This window comes from Colius striatus, chromosome 2, assembly GCF_028858725.1.
Source record: "Colius striatus isolate bColStr4 chromosome 2, bColStr4.1.hap1, whole genome shotgun sequence".
NCBI classification, from domain to species: domain Eukaryota; kingdom Metazoa; phylum Chordata; class Aves; order Coliiformes; family Coliidae; genus Colius; species Colius striatus.
This window is the reverse complement of record NC_084760.1, coordinates 50,321,878-50,336,984: the sequence shown is the minus strand read 5'-3', so window position 1 is coordinate 50,336,984 and position 15,107 is coordinate 50,321,878. Positions and strand designations below refer to the sequence as shown.

At 41.4% G+C, this 15,107-nt stretch overlaps 1 protein-coding gene across 1 annotated transcript in view; it reads left to right on the top strand.

The window, feature by feature from the left end:
* Window positions 1–15,104, top strand: part of REV3L (REV3 like, DNA directed polymerase zeta catalytic subunit) — a 117,072-nt gene extending 101,968 nt beyond the window's left edge. Inside the window, exons 23-32 of the mRNA XM_061990510.1 lie at window positions 534–778; window positions 1,513–1,621; window positions 2,513–2,719; window positions 3,461–3,570; window positions 5,261–5,375; window positions 7,107–7,244; window positions 8,091–8,281; window positions 9,917–10,163; window positions 11,420–11,629; window positions 13,992–15,104. Of these exons, the coding sequence (XP_061846494.1) occupies window positions 534–778; window positions 1,513–1,621; window positions 2,513–2,719; window positions 3,461–3,570; window positions 5,261–5,375; window positions 7,107–7,244; window positions 8,091–8,281; window positions 9,917–10,163; window positions 11,420–11,629; window positions 13,992–14,132 (1,713 nt within the window). The 3' untranslated portion in view covers window positions 14,133–15,104. The remainder of the gene's footprint in view (window positions 1–533; window positions 779–1,512; window positions 1,622–2,512; window positions 2,720–3,460; window positions 3,571–5,260; window positions 5,376–7,106; window positions 7,245–8,090; window positions 8,282–9,916; window positions 10,164–11,419; window positions 11,630–13,991) is intronic.
* Window positions 15,105–15,107: the final 3 nt, after the last annotated feature.

Genomic DNA, 15,107 nt, shown 5'->3' with positions numbered 1-15,107 from the left:
CCTTCCAGTACTTGACTTTTGTCGTGGTCAAAAGCTTGGAGGCGCAATTATCAATTTATACAACTCACATGTCATTTCTCTGTTTTCCCAGATGTTGAAATAGAATTGCTTTACAGAGTTCTATGGAAAATGAGCATCAGCTGCATATTATGCCTTGTTTTCTTCAGTGTTCTTCAAGTCTAACAAAAATACAGCTTAGCAAATGCTTGTTCACTGGCTGCAGTATGGCCATCCATATATACTGTTGCAGCCGGTTGGGATTTTTTTTTTACCTAAGATGAATGTTTATTTTTTCCATAGATAAAAATTAGGAGTACTTACTTTTCAGCTATTAGGACTAAATGATAATGAAATGCATGGAAAGATTCTACTAGGGGTGACAGAAAACACACATTAAGATTGTAGCTTAATTGGAAAAGTAGTTTTCTGTACTTTAAATTCAGAAACTGTATTTCTGCAATTTTAGTGCTCTCATGTTAATGACACGTTTTTGAAACTACAATTGTAATGCTTTAATGCAAACTGTTCTGCAGTATCGTGTGGAGTCCATGATGCTACGTGTTGCAAAGCCAATGAATTATATTCCCGTGACACCCACTGTCCAGCAGCGAGCTCAAATGAAAGCCCCACAATGTGTTCCCTTGATAATGGAGCCAGAATCCCGCTTCTACAGCAATGCTGTTCTTGTATTGGATTTCCAGTCCTTATATCCTTCCATTGTGATAGCATACAACTACTGTTTTTCAACCTGCCTGGGACACGTTGAAAACTTAGGAAAGTAAGTTGCTATTCTTTTCTCACAAGTGTTGATTCTGTAGAGAGTTTAGCATCTTATCTAAGGTACAGAGAACCCTTGATTGTCTTTGGAAACAGTGGGTATGTATGAATAGCAGCATTTTCTGTTACACAATAGAGATTAGAAAGATCTACCATGTGGGTGTGGGTATACATATGCAGACACACACATATACCATATACACATCGATATGTATTTTTAATTAAGTACAGATTTAGACACCATTCTGTTTATTAAAAAAACCAAACAACTCTGCAACTCTGTGTGTGTTTGTCTATAAAACTGTATTTTGAAGAATGGGAAAATGCATGCAGTGATTGCTACGTGTCAATAATCAGGTTTTCAAGTTTCTGATTCAAAATTCTGTATTTGTAGGAAGGAAATCCATGCGATGTGTTATTTGATAAAGAAGCGTGATGTCCCTAGGGGATTACAGTTATGAGTATGTGCTTGCATTAACTCAGTGTTTGGAGATAATGCATTAATGCAGAACAGAATTGATAAATTACCCACGTGTTGGAATTTAGCCATTTTAGGAGAGGCCTTTGCATGTAGCTAAGAAATTTTAAATGACAGTGTGTTTGTTTAGATCTGAGATTATAATTGTGGTTCTGCCTGTGCTAGCACTGTCAGCATTTTAATGTGAGTTGGTGCTTTTCCTTGGTCATGATGCAAATGAATAAATTAGCTTCGTATTTAATTTTTCTCTTTATTAGATATGATGCATTCAAGTTTGGCTGCACGTCTCTCAGAGTACCTCCTGATTTGCTTTATCAGATTAGGCATGATATCACGGTGTCACCCAGTGGAGTAGCTTTTGTCAAGGTAATGATATCAGTGCTCTGTGACAGGCTTTTCCCCTTCCTGTTGGCTGACTCGCTTAAAATCAATTTGATTCTGTAGTTTATGTTTTGCTGCATTAAGAGCAGACAGAAGTGAGGGAGGTTTGGTATCACATTTCCCACTGTTTTTTGATACTTGTCAGGGTGCTGAACTTCTGGCACTTCAGGAAATAAAATGTCATCTTTGTGCTTTCATTTATACTGAAGGCTTATTTCATCTATAATTAAACAGTATCTTACTTGTGCAGTTTGGGGATCAAACAGTAATTATCTGTGTGTAGCACTTCATTCTTCTCCTGCCTGCGTAGCAGAATGTTTTCCTAGAAAAATAGTCATATTGTGGGAGATGAAACTCCATGACTTGCTTTCTATTGTTCTCATTTTATGTTATGTGTACCGCTCTCTGATTTGTAATGAATTAGTAAATACATGGCCTCGAGCTCTTACAAACAATGAGCCAATCACCAGCATATATATGTGTATGTATTTATATTTATATATTTAATGTAAAACAAAAACTTTTAAGTGAAGAATTTTTTACAGAATTTTTAAGCATTTACCATTTTGAGAATTAGCAGTTACGTATTGAAGTCCCATTTTTAGTTAATAAGGTTATCTAAACATTGCTTTAGCAACGCTGGTGAAAACAAAGAATAAAAAGCTATTTACTATGCCCTTAAGAGCTTTCCCTGTGCCCTGAGTTGCTTGTAATATTTGTGGGAAGAGCCAAACCCTTGGTGCCTAGGGCATCTTGCTAATTTGTCCTCTTAAGAGTGATTATCTAAAGTTCTGGGCTTTGCTTTTACTCTTAACTGTTTGACTTTGGCTTTTTAACTTTTTGTTGTTGTTGTTTTCTTTGTTTTCTTTATGGCAGCCTTCAGTAAGAAAGGGTGTGCTGCCAAGAATGCTAGAAGAAATCCTGAAGACTAGGATAATGGTGAAACAGTCAATGAAGGCTTATAAGCATGACAAGGCCATCACTCGAATGCTTGAAGCTCGTCAGTTGGGTCTTAAATATATTGCTAATTTTACTTTTGGCTATACTGCTGCTAGTTTTTCTGGAAGAATGCCATGCACTGAGGTAAGGGTTGCAGACTGAAGGGCAGGAAAAACTGTGGAAAAGACGCCATTAATAAAGTATGGTCAGATCGTACAGTATTATCCTAGGTGGTCCTGCTCTGGCAGGGGGGTTGGACTAGATGATCTTTTGAGGTCCCTTCCAACCCTTAAGATTCTGTGATTCTGTGTTTATTATTTGAAACATACTTAATTTAAATACCTTCATAAAAGCTGGTTTCATTTGCAGTACTGAAAATCATCAACTTGGGGTTTACTTGTGATCTTTCCTTTAAAAGCAAAGACTTATTTTTCTTCTTCCCATAAAAGAGCATTTGGAATTGGCATTTCTTTAAAACTCTCTCCAAAGGTAGATTGGATTACAGTTCTATATTTATATATAATAAAACATTGTAGCTGTTTCATAGTTTTCACAGAAGGAGGAAACATCAGAATCCAAAAAGTAGAGAAGACGATCTTAGGTAATCTTGTCTTGCTCCTTATACTGTTAATATGCCTAAAGGCATTTAAACCAAATTTTCCTTTAATTAGTAATAGTTTTCCATCACTCTTCCTTTAATTTCTTGCTGTTCCAGGGGAATGTAAGCAACCTTGGTATTTGTTTTGACGGATTTAAACCATGAAATAAAACACATTGTCTAATATGAAGATTTCCACAAAGAGATGAAGCAAGCTTAGACTCTGGCAACTAAGAGCCAGTCGTGGGTTTAGTGGTACAATAAAGGTTTTCAATGTATCTTTGCAGGTTGGGGATAGCATTGTTCACAAAGCCAGAGAAACGTTGGAGCGTGCTATAAAACTGGTGAACGATACAAAGAAATGGGGTGCTCACGTTGTGTATGGTGATACTGACAGGTAATTATGGTCTGCTTCTTACAGTGGTTTAAAATCATAGTAGTTCTTCATAGATACATTTTTCTTTTGCCTCAACAAGGGGAATTTATGATACCGAAAAGAGTATGTGAACCTTTTTTGGGATGTTGCTTGCTGTCTTGCAGAATATGCAAAGTAAATATTTGTTTTCTTGGAGTTTCTTTTATGGCTCATAGAAAGCACTTTGAGGGTTTTCTTTCTTTTGAAAATTATCTGAAACAGAAAGAGGGGGGAAATTCTGTTTTTCCAAGTGTGGATTAATGTAAGTCTTATTTATCAGGTGAGTATTTCTGTGCCTGTTACTGATGCTATTTTTGTTTCAGAAAATAGAGTACTTACAGTAGGCAATGCACATTGATACTTAGAGGAAGGTTCTGTTACAATCTTCAAAAGTGGATACTATTCAGAAGCAGTCACCAGAGCATACAAAGGTGTGATTAGGCTGCCTCAAGTACATCATATAACTATCTCCCTTTTCTTGGTCTTTCATCTGAAGTACAGCTGTGCTCTGGGCATATCCATCACTGCTGCTAGACTTGGATAATTTTTCAGCCATGGGAAACAAAGCTTGTCTGGCTGTCCTTCCCTAATAACCTGTGAATCTACTGACTGATTTTGGCCAGATTTGATGAAATACTTGACGTTTCAAAGACAGTAGATTTGTAGTAGCTTCACAGGAAAAAAGACCCAAAACTTGTTGGAGAGAGAAAGTAAAATCCTGTTGCTGCCCATAGTGGGGAAAAAAGGGCATCCAGAGCTCTTCACAGTTCTTTCCTTGGAACTCATGGGATTCAACAAGGGCAAGTGCAGAATCCTGCACCTCGGGAGGAACAACCCCCTGCACCAGTACAGACTGGGTCCGACAGGTTGAGGGAGGTTCTCCTTCCCCTCTACTCTGCCATGGTGAGGCCTCATCTGGAGTCCTGTGTCCAGTTCTGGGCTCCCCAGCTCAAGACGCACAGGGAACCACTGGAGAGAGTCTAGCACAGGGCCACCAAGGTGATCAGAGGACTGGAGAATCCTCCTTACGAAGAAAGGCTGAGGGATCTGGGGTTGTTCAGCCTGGAGGAGACTGAGGTGGGGGGAATCTCATTGATACTTAAAAGTATTTGAAAGGTGTATGTCAAGAGGATGGGGCAACACTTTTTTCTGTACTGTCCAGTGATAGGACAAGGGGTAATAGACAAAAGCTGGAACACAAAAAGTTCCACTTAAACATAAGGAAAAACCTCTTTCCTGTGAGGCTGAGGGAGCCCTGGCACAGGCTGCCCAGGGAGGGTGTGGAATCTTCTCAGGAGATTTTCAAAAGCCGTCTGGATGCATTCCTGTGGACTTCATCTAGGTGAACCTGCTTTAGCAGGGGGTTGGACTGGATGATCTTCAGAGGTCCCTTCCAACCCCTACCATTCTGTGATTCTATAACTCAAGTTTTGCAGTGCCTGGGAGCAATCGCATTCCCTGCCTCACCAGAGAGTCAGTGTTGGTCGTGCCTTTGGCACTCCTGATCTCATACCAAACAGAAATGTCTCTGTTTTTTGGTTTTCCTAGCTGAAGGAAGGGAGCAAAACTGACAACATCATCCCTGCCTTGCCACGAGGAAACTAGAGCTTTTATGTTTCAGGAACTTTGTTGAACAGTTTTGTGTTTATTTCCCATTTCTGATTTCTTGTAGCATGTTTGTACTTTTGAAAGGAGCCACGAAGGAGCAGTCTTTTAAGATTGGCCAGGAAATTGCTGAAGCTGTAACAGCAACAAACCCCAAACCTGTTAAACTGAAGTTTGAAAAGGTAAAAGGAGAGTATTTTTCTTCGTGTGTTGTGTAAAACCATTGTTATCCTAAAAAAAAGAAAAAAAAAAAGAAGTGGAGATAAAAGACTTTTCTGAACACTGTTGTTAGCATAAGGATGTACAACAGTCCTGCTGTAGTGTTCTGCAGGTATATTGCAAGCTCCTTAATGCCTCAGGGACCTTGTCAGAGAAGCACTGCAGCATGAACAACTGAAAGGAATGTTCCTATTTAACATCAGGACACCCAGTGGCCTGTTGTGCTGCCAGCACAGAGCAATTTGAAATTTCTGTCTCATCAGTTTCTGAAGGTGTCTGCCTCCGTTTTGTATTTCATACATACAATCAGACCAATGTGTGCAGCCTGGTAGAGAAAATGTATACCATCCCTTGAAGCGATTCCAGTGCATTAATTACAAGCCTGGTATTTATTCTTCAGCCAGCCGTAGCACACTTCAAGACATGTCCACGTGATACAGATAAAAAGAAAAGCCATATGAATCCATTCAGCAATCTTTTGGAAGAAGTATTAATGACAGTAAGCCTTTTTTACAGAAGAGCAAGGCAATGTGATACTACTTTGGGTGGAAATTTGTCATTGGAAACTTAAGTAGCGATCCGTTTGGGTGCTCTAGATATTTTTAAAGTACATACCTCAGTCAGAATTTGTAAGCAAATTGCCATTTTTCACAGAAAATACAGTTGAAAAATATTAACAGGGAAAGCCAGGTATGTCTATGGAAGGCATGCCAACATTTCCTTACTGACTAATGTACAGGAACCCTTCCCACTTGGAGGTAATTCTGTGTTATTAAGCTAAAGGAGTAGTTAGCCAGAAAAAAATCCTAGGTGCAAGGACATACTTAAGATGTCAGAGTGCTTCAGTTCAAGTGCCCTTACTCACCTGTGGGTCAAAATATTGAGTACTCTTGTAGGGTAGCTTCCTGTCACAGGAAGAGGAAAATGCCTTAAAGCTGGAGCATCTGTTCCAGAAGTGGGACAGCTGCATGCAGGACCTGAGGCAATCTAAATTGGCTGCTCGCTTTTCCATGAGAGCCAGGAAGATGTGGTGTTATCCTAGTAATACTGGAAAGAAACTGTTCCCCATTCTTGCTTTTAAAACCATTCAAGGAATACTGACACAGTCAAGAATGAAATAAGAGATTGGAGAAAACAAGCAAAAGAGACAATGACTCTAAAAATACTTTCACGAGGAAACCGCTCTCTAAGCACAGGCATTCAAAAAGCATTCTTTCCCCAAATCAAAATACTGATTTTAGGCACACCATAATTAGATAAAGTTTGAAAATAGAAAGTTCCAAGCCAATAGTTTTGCTGGGAAAGTTTTCTTCTCTGATGTTTAAAGTGAAGTTGTCTTTCTAAGAAAGAGAAACAGTACAGCTGTGTAAAAACTGCTGACAGATGCAATCCAGAAAAGTAAGGGACTCAAATAATCCTGTGTGTCACTTCTCATCTGAGCTTCAGGTTGCATAGGCCGTACTACTAGGTGAAATATAAAATTATTTAAGAATGAAACACCACTGAATCCAAACTCCATCAGCCGTCCTTTAACAGCCCTTGGCTTTAATGATGTTTTTAAAAACCCACAAAACAAAATACCCAACACAACAACAAAGCAAAGTGTTCCTTAAGAAACCCTTTAAGGTGGTTCAGAGCCACCTTAGATTCCCAACACATGCCAGATTAGTCTGTCTTCTTTCTAAACATTCCAGGTCTACTTGCCATGTGTCCTGCAAACTAAAAAGAGGTACGTGGGTTACATGTATGAAACATTGGACCAGAAGGACCCAGTATTTGACGCAAAAGGCATAGAGACAGTCCGAAGGGACTCCTGTCCTGCTGTTTCCAAGGTAAAATGCGTTTTTTCCTGAAAGAAATGATAGCATTCTGTTATTTGATTGTATATCTGCCCTTTCTCAGAGTTTCTAGTCCTTGTGAGTTGTCTGAAACGATAACTTTCTGGCATGAGCCATTTGAAAAACAAATTGAAGACCTTGCACAGCCTTACAAGGATTTGCACTTTCCATCTTCACTGCTGTCTTTCGGACCATTAAAAAAAAGCCTATAAGAACCCCTCAGCCCCATGTAAGTTCACTAGAAGACCACTCTTGATCCAGTGCACTTTAACTGGAAGTATCACTTCCAGATGAGAGAGGCACACTGATTTGTCTGCCAAATAGCTCACTGACATAAATCTATTTTAGCTAAGAATTTATTTAAAAAAAACACTTCCTTGCCAGTTTGTTTTAAGGTGTGTATTGAGGGGCTAAATATAAAAGGCTCTTGTTCTTAAGACAAATTTATGCTATTAAGAAAAGTAACCACTTAGGAGGATTTACCTCCATTTTTCTTTTTAATCCAAATTCTTTTGTTTGCTGAAGTGGTCAGAAAGTCTTCACAAAATATTTTTGATGATGGGGAAACAACATCTCATACTCTGGAAAACCTGTCTTAATTGTTGCAGCAGCCTTAGTGCTGGAGTATGGATGATGTCATGAACGTTGTGTCAAAATGAGGAATGTGTTAGGAATGTCTTTGAGTGCAAGAAAACGCAACCTGTTGTCATGTTAACATTCTCAACTGATGCTTTTTCAAAGCATAATATTTCTTTATAATTTGCTGAATTATTTGAAATTAATTATCTTTGGGGGGGGTTAAATCTGTGTTTTTCTCATCTTTCTCCTTTGGTTGTAAAGATACTTGAGTGTTCTATCAAGCTGCTATTTGAAACACGGGACATAAGTCAGATCAAACAGTATGTTCAGAATCAATGCATGAAGTTACTGGAAGGAAAAGCCAGCATGCAAGACTTCATCTTTGCAAAAGAATACAGAGGGAGCTCAGCTTACAGACCTGGATCCTGTGTACCAGCCCTGGAAATCACCAGGTAATGCAATTAAGAAGTGCTAATAGTAGGGGTTTTTTTTCTCTTGACCTTTGTACTGCCCAGTTACAGGGAGTAGCAGTGAGATGTCTCCTTCAGGTATTGTTGCAGCAGCTGGCTCTAACTTTTTTCTGTGTGTGAAGAGAGATCAGGCAGCAGAGAACCCTAGAAAGCCATTTTGTAGCCACAGAATAACAGAATGATGTAGGGGGGTCCTGGAAAGAGCCACACATTTTCAACAATGAAGCATCCTGTCAGGATGCTGTTAAGGGTGTGTGCACTGCTCTTATTTATGCTTTGGGTTTTGTACAAGGTCTTGACTCTCCAAGGTTGCCCATCACTCACAGATATTATAATGTTAAATATCATTATTGTGATGTCTCTTGTGCTGTGAGATACTTTACCAGGCATCATTTCTCACTTTTTAAAAAATACCTTACTTAAAGTTAGTATTTCACATGGGAAGGAACAACCCAGACACCAGGACAGGCTGGGGCTGACCTGCTGGAGAGCAGCTCTGTGGACAGGGACCTGGGACTGCTGGGACCTGGGTTGATAGTAAACTAACCATGAGCCAGCAATGTGCCCTCATGGCCAAGAAGGACAGTGGCCTCCTGGGATGCATCGAGTGTGGCCAGCAGGTCAAGAGAGGTTCTGCTCCCCCTCTACTCTGCCCTGGTGAGGCCTCATCTGGAGTCCTGTGTCCAGTTCTGGGCTTCCCAGCTCAAGAGTGGCAGGGAAGTGCTGGAGAGAGCCCAGTCCAAGATGATCAGGGGACTGGAGCATCTTCCTTATGAGGAAAGGCTGCAGGATCTGGGGCAGTTCAGCCAGGAGGAGACTAAGGCCAGGACCTCATTAATACTTCAAAGTATTTGAAAGGTGTATGGCAAAGTGATGAGGCAAGTCTTTTTGTGTAGTGTTCAATGATAGGATATGGGGTAATGGACAAAAGATGGAACACAAGTTCCACTTAAGGAAAAAGTATTTTACTGTAAGGGAGAGGGAGCCTTGGCACAGGCTGCCCAGGGAGGTTCTTCTCTGGAGGTTTTCAAAACCCACATGGACACGTTTCTGTGCAAGCTGATCTAGGTGGACCTGCTTTGGCAGGGGGGTTGGACTGGATGATCTCCAGAGGTCCCTTCCAACCTCTACCACTCTTATGATTCAGTGATTTCGTCCTGTCAGTACTGTTCATCAGTAACAGGTAATGTGAGCTGGCACATTTTGCCACCTTGCTTAATATAAAAGGTCTTAAAAGTTAAGCCATGCTTTTTAAAGAATATTCAAGTCCTGGTCTGATATCTGCTTCAAATTGAATTGTCCTTCACTTTCTAGGTACTTGAGCTCTTCTTAGTACGTTGGCTGCTCTTTCTTAAAATATTTCTTTAAGGAAGGAGTAGCTCAAAAGCAACCTGCATGCAAATCCATGGGACCTGAAACAAAACATCTGTAGGACTCCATGCTCCCAATTCTAAAATTTGGACTTGATCATGAGACAAATTAAAAATGAAAGAACTCGGTCCTGTGCTTCATAAAAGACACGTAACTTCAGTTTTTCAGAGGGTTACTAATATAATTGGCAAATGAAGTTACTAGAAACTGGTCTCTGAGTGCATTATCAAGGCTGTTTCTCAACAGGAGAATGCTTGCCTACGACCGCCGCTCCGAACCACAGGTTGGGGAGCGAGTGCCCTACGTCATCGTGTGCGGCATGCCCGGGCTGCCCCTGATACAACTGGTCAGGCGGCCGGTTGAGCTCCTGCAGGATCCCAACCTGAGGCTGAACGCCACTTATTACATCACCAAACAGATCCTGCCCCCGCTGGCCAGGGTCTTCTCCCTCATCGGCATAGATGTCTTCAGCTGGTACCATGAGCTGCCACGGGTAAGCGTTGGGAAGCAAACACAGTGCGTATGCACAGGGTTGGCTCCTACCCTGTCTTTTAATGGAGGGAGGTTTTTATGAGGCAACAGCAAAGGCTGTTTTACAAAGGCAAGGTTTGATGTCCAAACATGCAGACCTGATTCTCAGATCTGCTGTGAGGTTGAGGTATGTTTCACTTAGTGAATGATTTTTTTCTCGGTCACACTGTCAGCTTTTATTTTCTGACCCCCTCCATAGTTTAAAAAAAATGTTTTGCCACAGCTGTATACTTTTAGCTGTGCTTGTACATGCAGCTGCTTGGCTGTACCACATCTTCAGTCTCTGTTTTTACAAGATGTTATGCAGATCTTTCCTCTTTATAAGGAAAAGTGGTAATGCTCCAGCGGCAGGAACACTTTGTTAAAACTTTGTATCACCAGAAATGTTAAACTGTATCCAAAACTGACTTTCTTAAAGGTTAAAACATTGAGATGCAGGAAGAGAAGTGATAGCTGGATATTAGTTTGTGTTCCCCTCACAATAAAGAGTGGTGAAAGACAGTGTATCCGTGGAGCTTGATTACTGGGCTCAGTGTAGACTTCAGCAATGCAGTAGAGCATCGTGTTTCTCTCTACTTTCAGTGTAGCCTTGATCCACAAAGAGAGCCCTGACGTCCTGCGAGGCCGGGGAGCACAGGGGAAGCATAGGGAGTGGCATGGCTGGGCATTTGAAGCAGGAGAGTGAAGGACAGCACAAAGCATAAGGTGTACAGCACCTGGGAGTGAGTGCAGAGAACAAACGTCCGCGGGTGAGGGGGCAGCAGGAGAGCTCTGTGAGTGGAGGCCAGAGCAGGAGCCCGGGGACAGTGGCAACTCTGACTGGGAGCACAGTGGCACAAACCAGAGAGAGGCTGCAGAAGGGCACCTTCAGCTTGAACTAGATGAGCACCTACAAAGGAATGACTGCAGAAGGCACAGTTTGAGATGAGATCAGAGATTTTGCATATGACTGAGGTTTTCTTTGGTTACTCCTTCTCTTTTCTGGTGATATTGCCTGTGAAACAGGCATGCGTGGGTTCTGTTCAGTGTATGACTTCAGGGCAAGCACGGTGCTCTTCAGAGTGATGCAATCCACGTTAATAACTGTGTGTGAACCTACACCCTGCAGGCTACGTTGCACTTTCATACTCCTTTAAAAAAAACAGGCTTCGTAATCTAAGAATAAGGCAGCGCTGCTCTCTTGAAAGTTCATTACCTCTTAATTATTTATTTGAACAGATTCAGAAAGCTGCCTCGACTGCCCGCAGTGAGACAGAAGGACGCAAAGGCACAATCTCCCAGTATTTCACGACCTTACACTGTCCTGTGTGTGATGAACTGACCCAGTACGGGATCTGTAACAAATGCCGCAGCCAGCCACAGCACGTGGCGGTCATCCTCAACCAAGAAATCCGAGAGTTGGAGCGTAAGCAAGAACAGCTGCTCAAGGTATGATGAAAGCATCATCAGATGTCTGCCAGCCAAAGAGAGGGGATGAAATTTCAAAGCAGCCTGTTACTGAATGCCCCCAACAGAAGTGGGAGGCACAATCCGGGTGTTAAACATGTTACAGCTTGTTTGCTTTTCCTGTTGCTGTTGAAGGCAGTGTAGCAGCTGTTACTCTCCTTAGCTTTGTGTAGAATCAAAAGCAGAGGCAGGGGGAAGATGTTCTCTTTTTAGTGTCTTACACGGTTTGTAGGTGCCTTATTATAATGACAGTTAGGGAGAGTTGTAGAGGTATGAAAGGTTCACCTTTTTCACACCAAAAAACCTGACGATGTTCTAGGAACAAAGACATTTGTTCCAAATTTATTTATGTGTGACACAGCTGTGTTTTAGCTTGGAGGTTCTCTTGTTACCTTTGTTCTTTGTAGGGATTTTTGAAGCTGGCTTTTTCCCTTGAGCTAGAAGTCAATTAAGAGGATAGCTGACTGCGCTCACAAATACATTATGGCAAAGCACCCTGCCTCCTCTTGCAGGAACATATGCACATCCTCACCTAATTTTCATACTGTCATATCTTATAATTAATAAATATTGTTGTTAAAATTGATTTTTAGCAGTAGCATGTGAGCAATTTTAAAGACTTGTCTGAACTGCAGGGATATATAAATGTTCTCATAGTCTGGGCATCGATTTGGTAGGTTCCTGTGGGGCTCTGTTGGTAGAAACCCCTTTTAATTCCTTGTTCATAAGTGTTGCATTACTGAGGTGTGGGCCTCTTGTTTCTTGCCGTATTTTGTAGTATTTGCTCCCATCTCCACTGTAAATGGGCAGTACAGGAAGGTGACTCATGCAGGTTGTGTATGGCCCTTTGGGATTCTGAGCCTTCTACATTGCTTTTGCTCTGGATTGAATCAGAACTTGGCAGATTGGTCCAGCCCCACAGCAGGGTCTATGGGTTTGAACAGAACATTCGCTGCAACATGCAGCATGTCGGCAAGGCCCGGCATCCCCATCTGGTCAGTGTTTGGTGACTCAGCCTCTCTGTAAGAGCATCTGTCTTATTTTAATACAAACATGTATATATCCTTCACAGCTTAAATTCTTGGCCCTCCTAGATTACAAACATGCTGGAGTCAGCAGAAAACTGATGGAACACCAAATTGTAAATTACTTTAAACCTCTCTTTAATATACAGCCATAGCCGTGGCCTCCTCTCTACAGAGACTGAACTTAAAAAGCATCTGAGTACCATTTAGTTTGGCCCTTTGCCTTCAACCAGCCACAGCCTCTTTCAAAAGAACAAGGGCTGACTTAGTTCTGAGGTTCTCGTGGCTGCAAACCTGTACCAAGCCCCGTGAGCCCTGCTGCTTTTGGTGAGGCTGTTGTGAGCACTCTGCTGTCCCTGGGCTGCTGCCTGTGGGATGCGGCTGAGGAGCTGCTCTTCTCCAGCTGCTGTCAGCTGGAGCATCTGAGCTGCAGGGACTCGGTGCTGATACAGGTCTGGCTGAGAGTGCTGCTGATGCCCAAGGAATTTTAACAGGGAAAAAAGGAAAAGAATTCATTTTCAAAGCAAGGGATACAATTTTGATGTGTTGTTCAGGCCATGCAAATGGTAGCATGACATTGCCAAACCTTCTGATGTTACAAAACATGAGTGGGTCTGGAGGCACATTTCTGAGTTTTCAGGAAGACTCTTGGAGATGGCAGATAGTGGAAAGGATTAAAAGTAGCAAAGCACAGCCTGCAGTTTTCCTCAGAAAAACTGTGCCTGCTGCTGTTTCATTCCATCTAGTGTCTTAACGTTCAGAGTCCTTCCAAACAGTATTACCCGTGTCAAGGAGTTCTGTGAAGAAGGAGAGCGGTGGAACCCGTGTACGTGTGTCTTGGGATTGATTAGCTCTGACTTGAAAAAAGAAAACTCTAACTGAAGCTTAAGTTGAAACAGGTGCTTTATTAAGTCCCTTTCCTGCGTAGAGAATATATGCAGAGTTACAGTTTTGTCTTCTTTCACTAGGAAACTTTTGTACAGGGTAAGTTTATCATGATTATAGTGCACTGCCCTCCCCCCTACCCACTCAACTCACCTTATATCCCAAGTGCCACCGCTACCACGTGGGCCTTAAGGAGCAGCAGGACTGTGAGCAGAGCTGACAGCCTGAACCTTGTGCTCTGCCCAGCTCAGGGCCAGCGCTGTGAGGCTGCTGCAGAGCAGGGAGCTGCTCTGGGTCCTTCCCTGGGGGAAAGCTTGGTGCTTCTCCACAGGCTGGGCGCGTGCTAAACATACACGGCGTTGAGGACTATGGTCGTCCCGAGTGATTTCTGCGTTGTGTTAAAATAACCTTTTGGTTTTCTACCTGTAACCCAGATATGCAGGAACTGTACAGGCTGCTTTGATCGGCAGATCCAGTGTGTGTCCCTCAACTGTCCCGTACTCTTCAAGCTCTCCCGAGTCAGCCGAGAACTGTCCAAGGCGCCATATCTCCGCCAGCTGCTCGACCAGTTTTAAATGATCCATGTTACAGGATTCCAGGTGCTATTTGTTTTTTTTCCCTTCAGTGTTTACCACACTAAGACTATTGTGCATGGTGCTTTTTCAAGTCTCATCTAGTCTGGGATTTCCATTTTAACTGTCGGTTTTATTACCTGAAGAATACCGAACGCTTACCCTAACTAAATTAAAGGAAAAAACCCATCCCCGCCCCCACCTTTGTTGATCTCTGAATAGCTCACTTTTTAAGATGTACAAATTTCTTCTTTCTTTCATGTTTCTAACATACTGTTTTATAATGCTGATGTTGAAATAGCTACGTGTAACATCTTGTAAATCCATTTCAAAGTAGAAGTCAAGTTTACTTCCAGGAGGAAGGAGCACTGAAAAAAACCTCTTGAAACGATAAAACCATTTGTGTGTGTTCTTGAACTGTCGGTATCAAGACGTGTTATACTGATATATTATCCATTCACTTTATAATTTTGTCTGCGAAATATTTTGTAAATACACTTTTTTACTTTTCAAACAACTGAGTAAAATAATGTGCAATGACTTTTATACAGATAATTTTAAAGTTGGTTGGTATATCTCCTCCTAAGTTTTGCTCGATTCCAAGTAGATGGTTATTTTGATCAGACTGTGCAAACAGTAGTACCATGTGTAGCATTTTGAAACATTATTTTCTAAAAATTGCTGTCTTGCTTTAGCTATTAATGGGGCATTGTGAGGAACTGTGCAAAGACATTTTTGTTACAAACCTGTGGGACTGTTGCAATACTTTAAATATAAAATTTTATTCCATTTTTGCTTGTTTTGTATAGACATTTCTATTGCTTCTAAATATGCTTAAAATATTTTCTTTCCTTACATACTGTACAGTTAAATCTTATTTGCCACCATCTTGACAAAATGTGTATTTAGAATATTTGTATAACTGTATAAAATGGAAAAGGAATTATGTGGTCAGTGCATTGTTTTCTAAACTGGAAA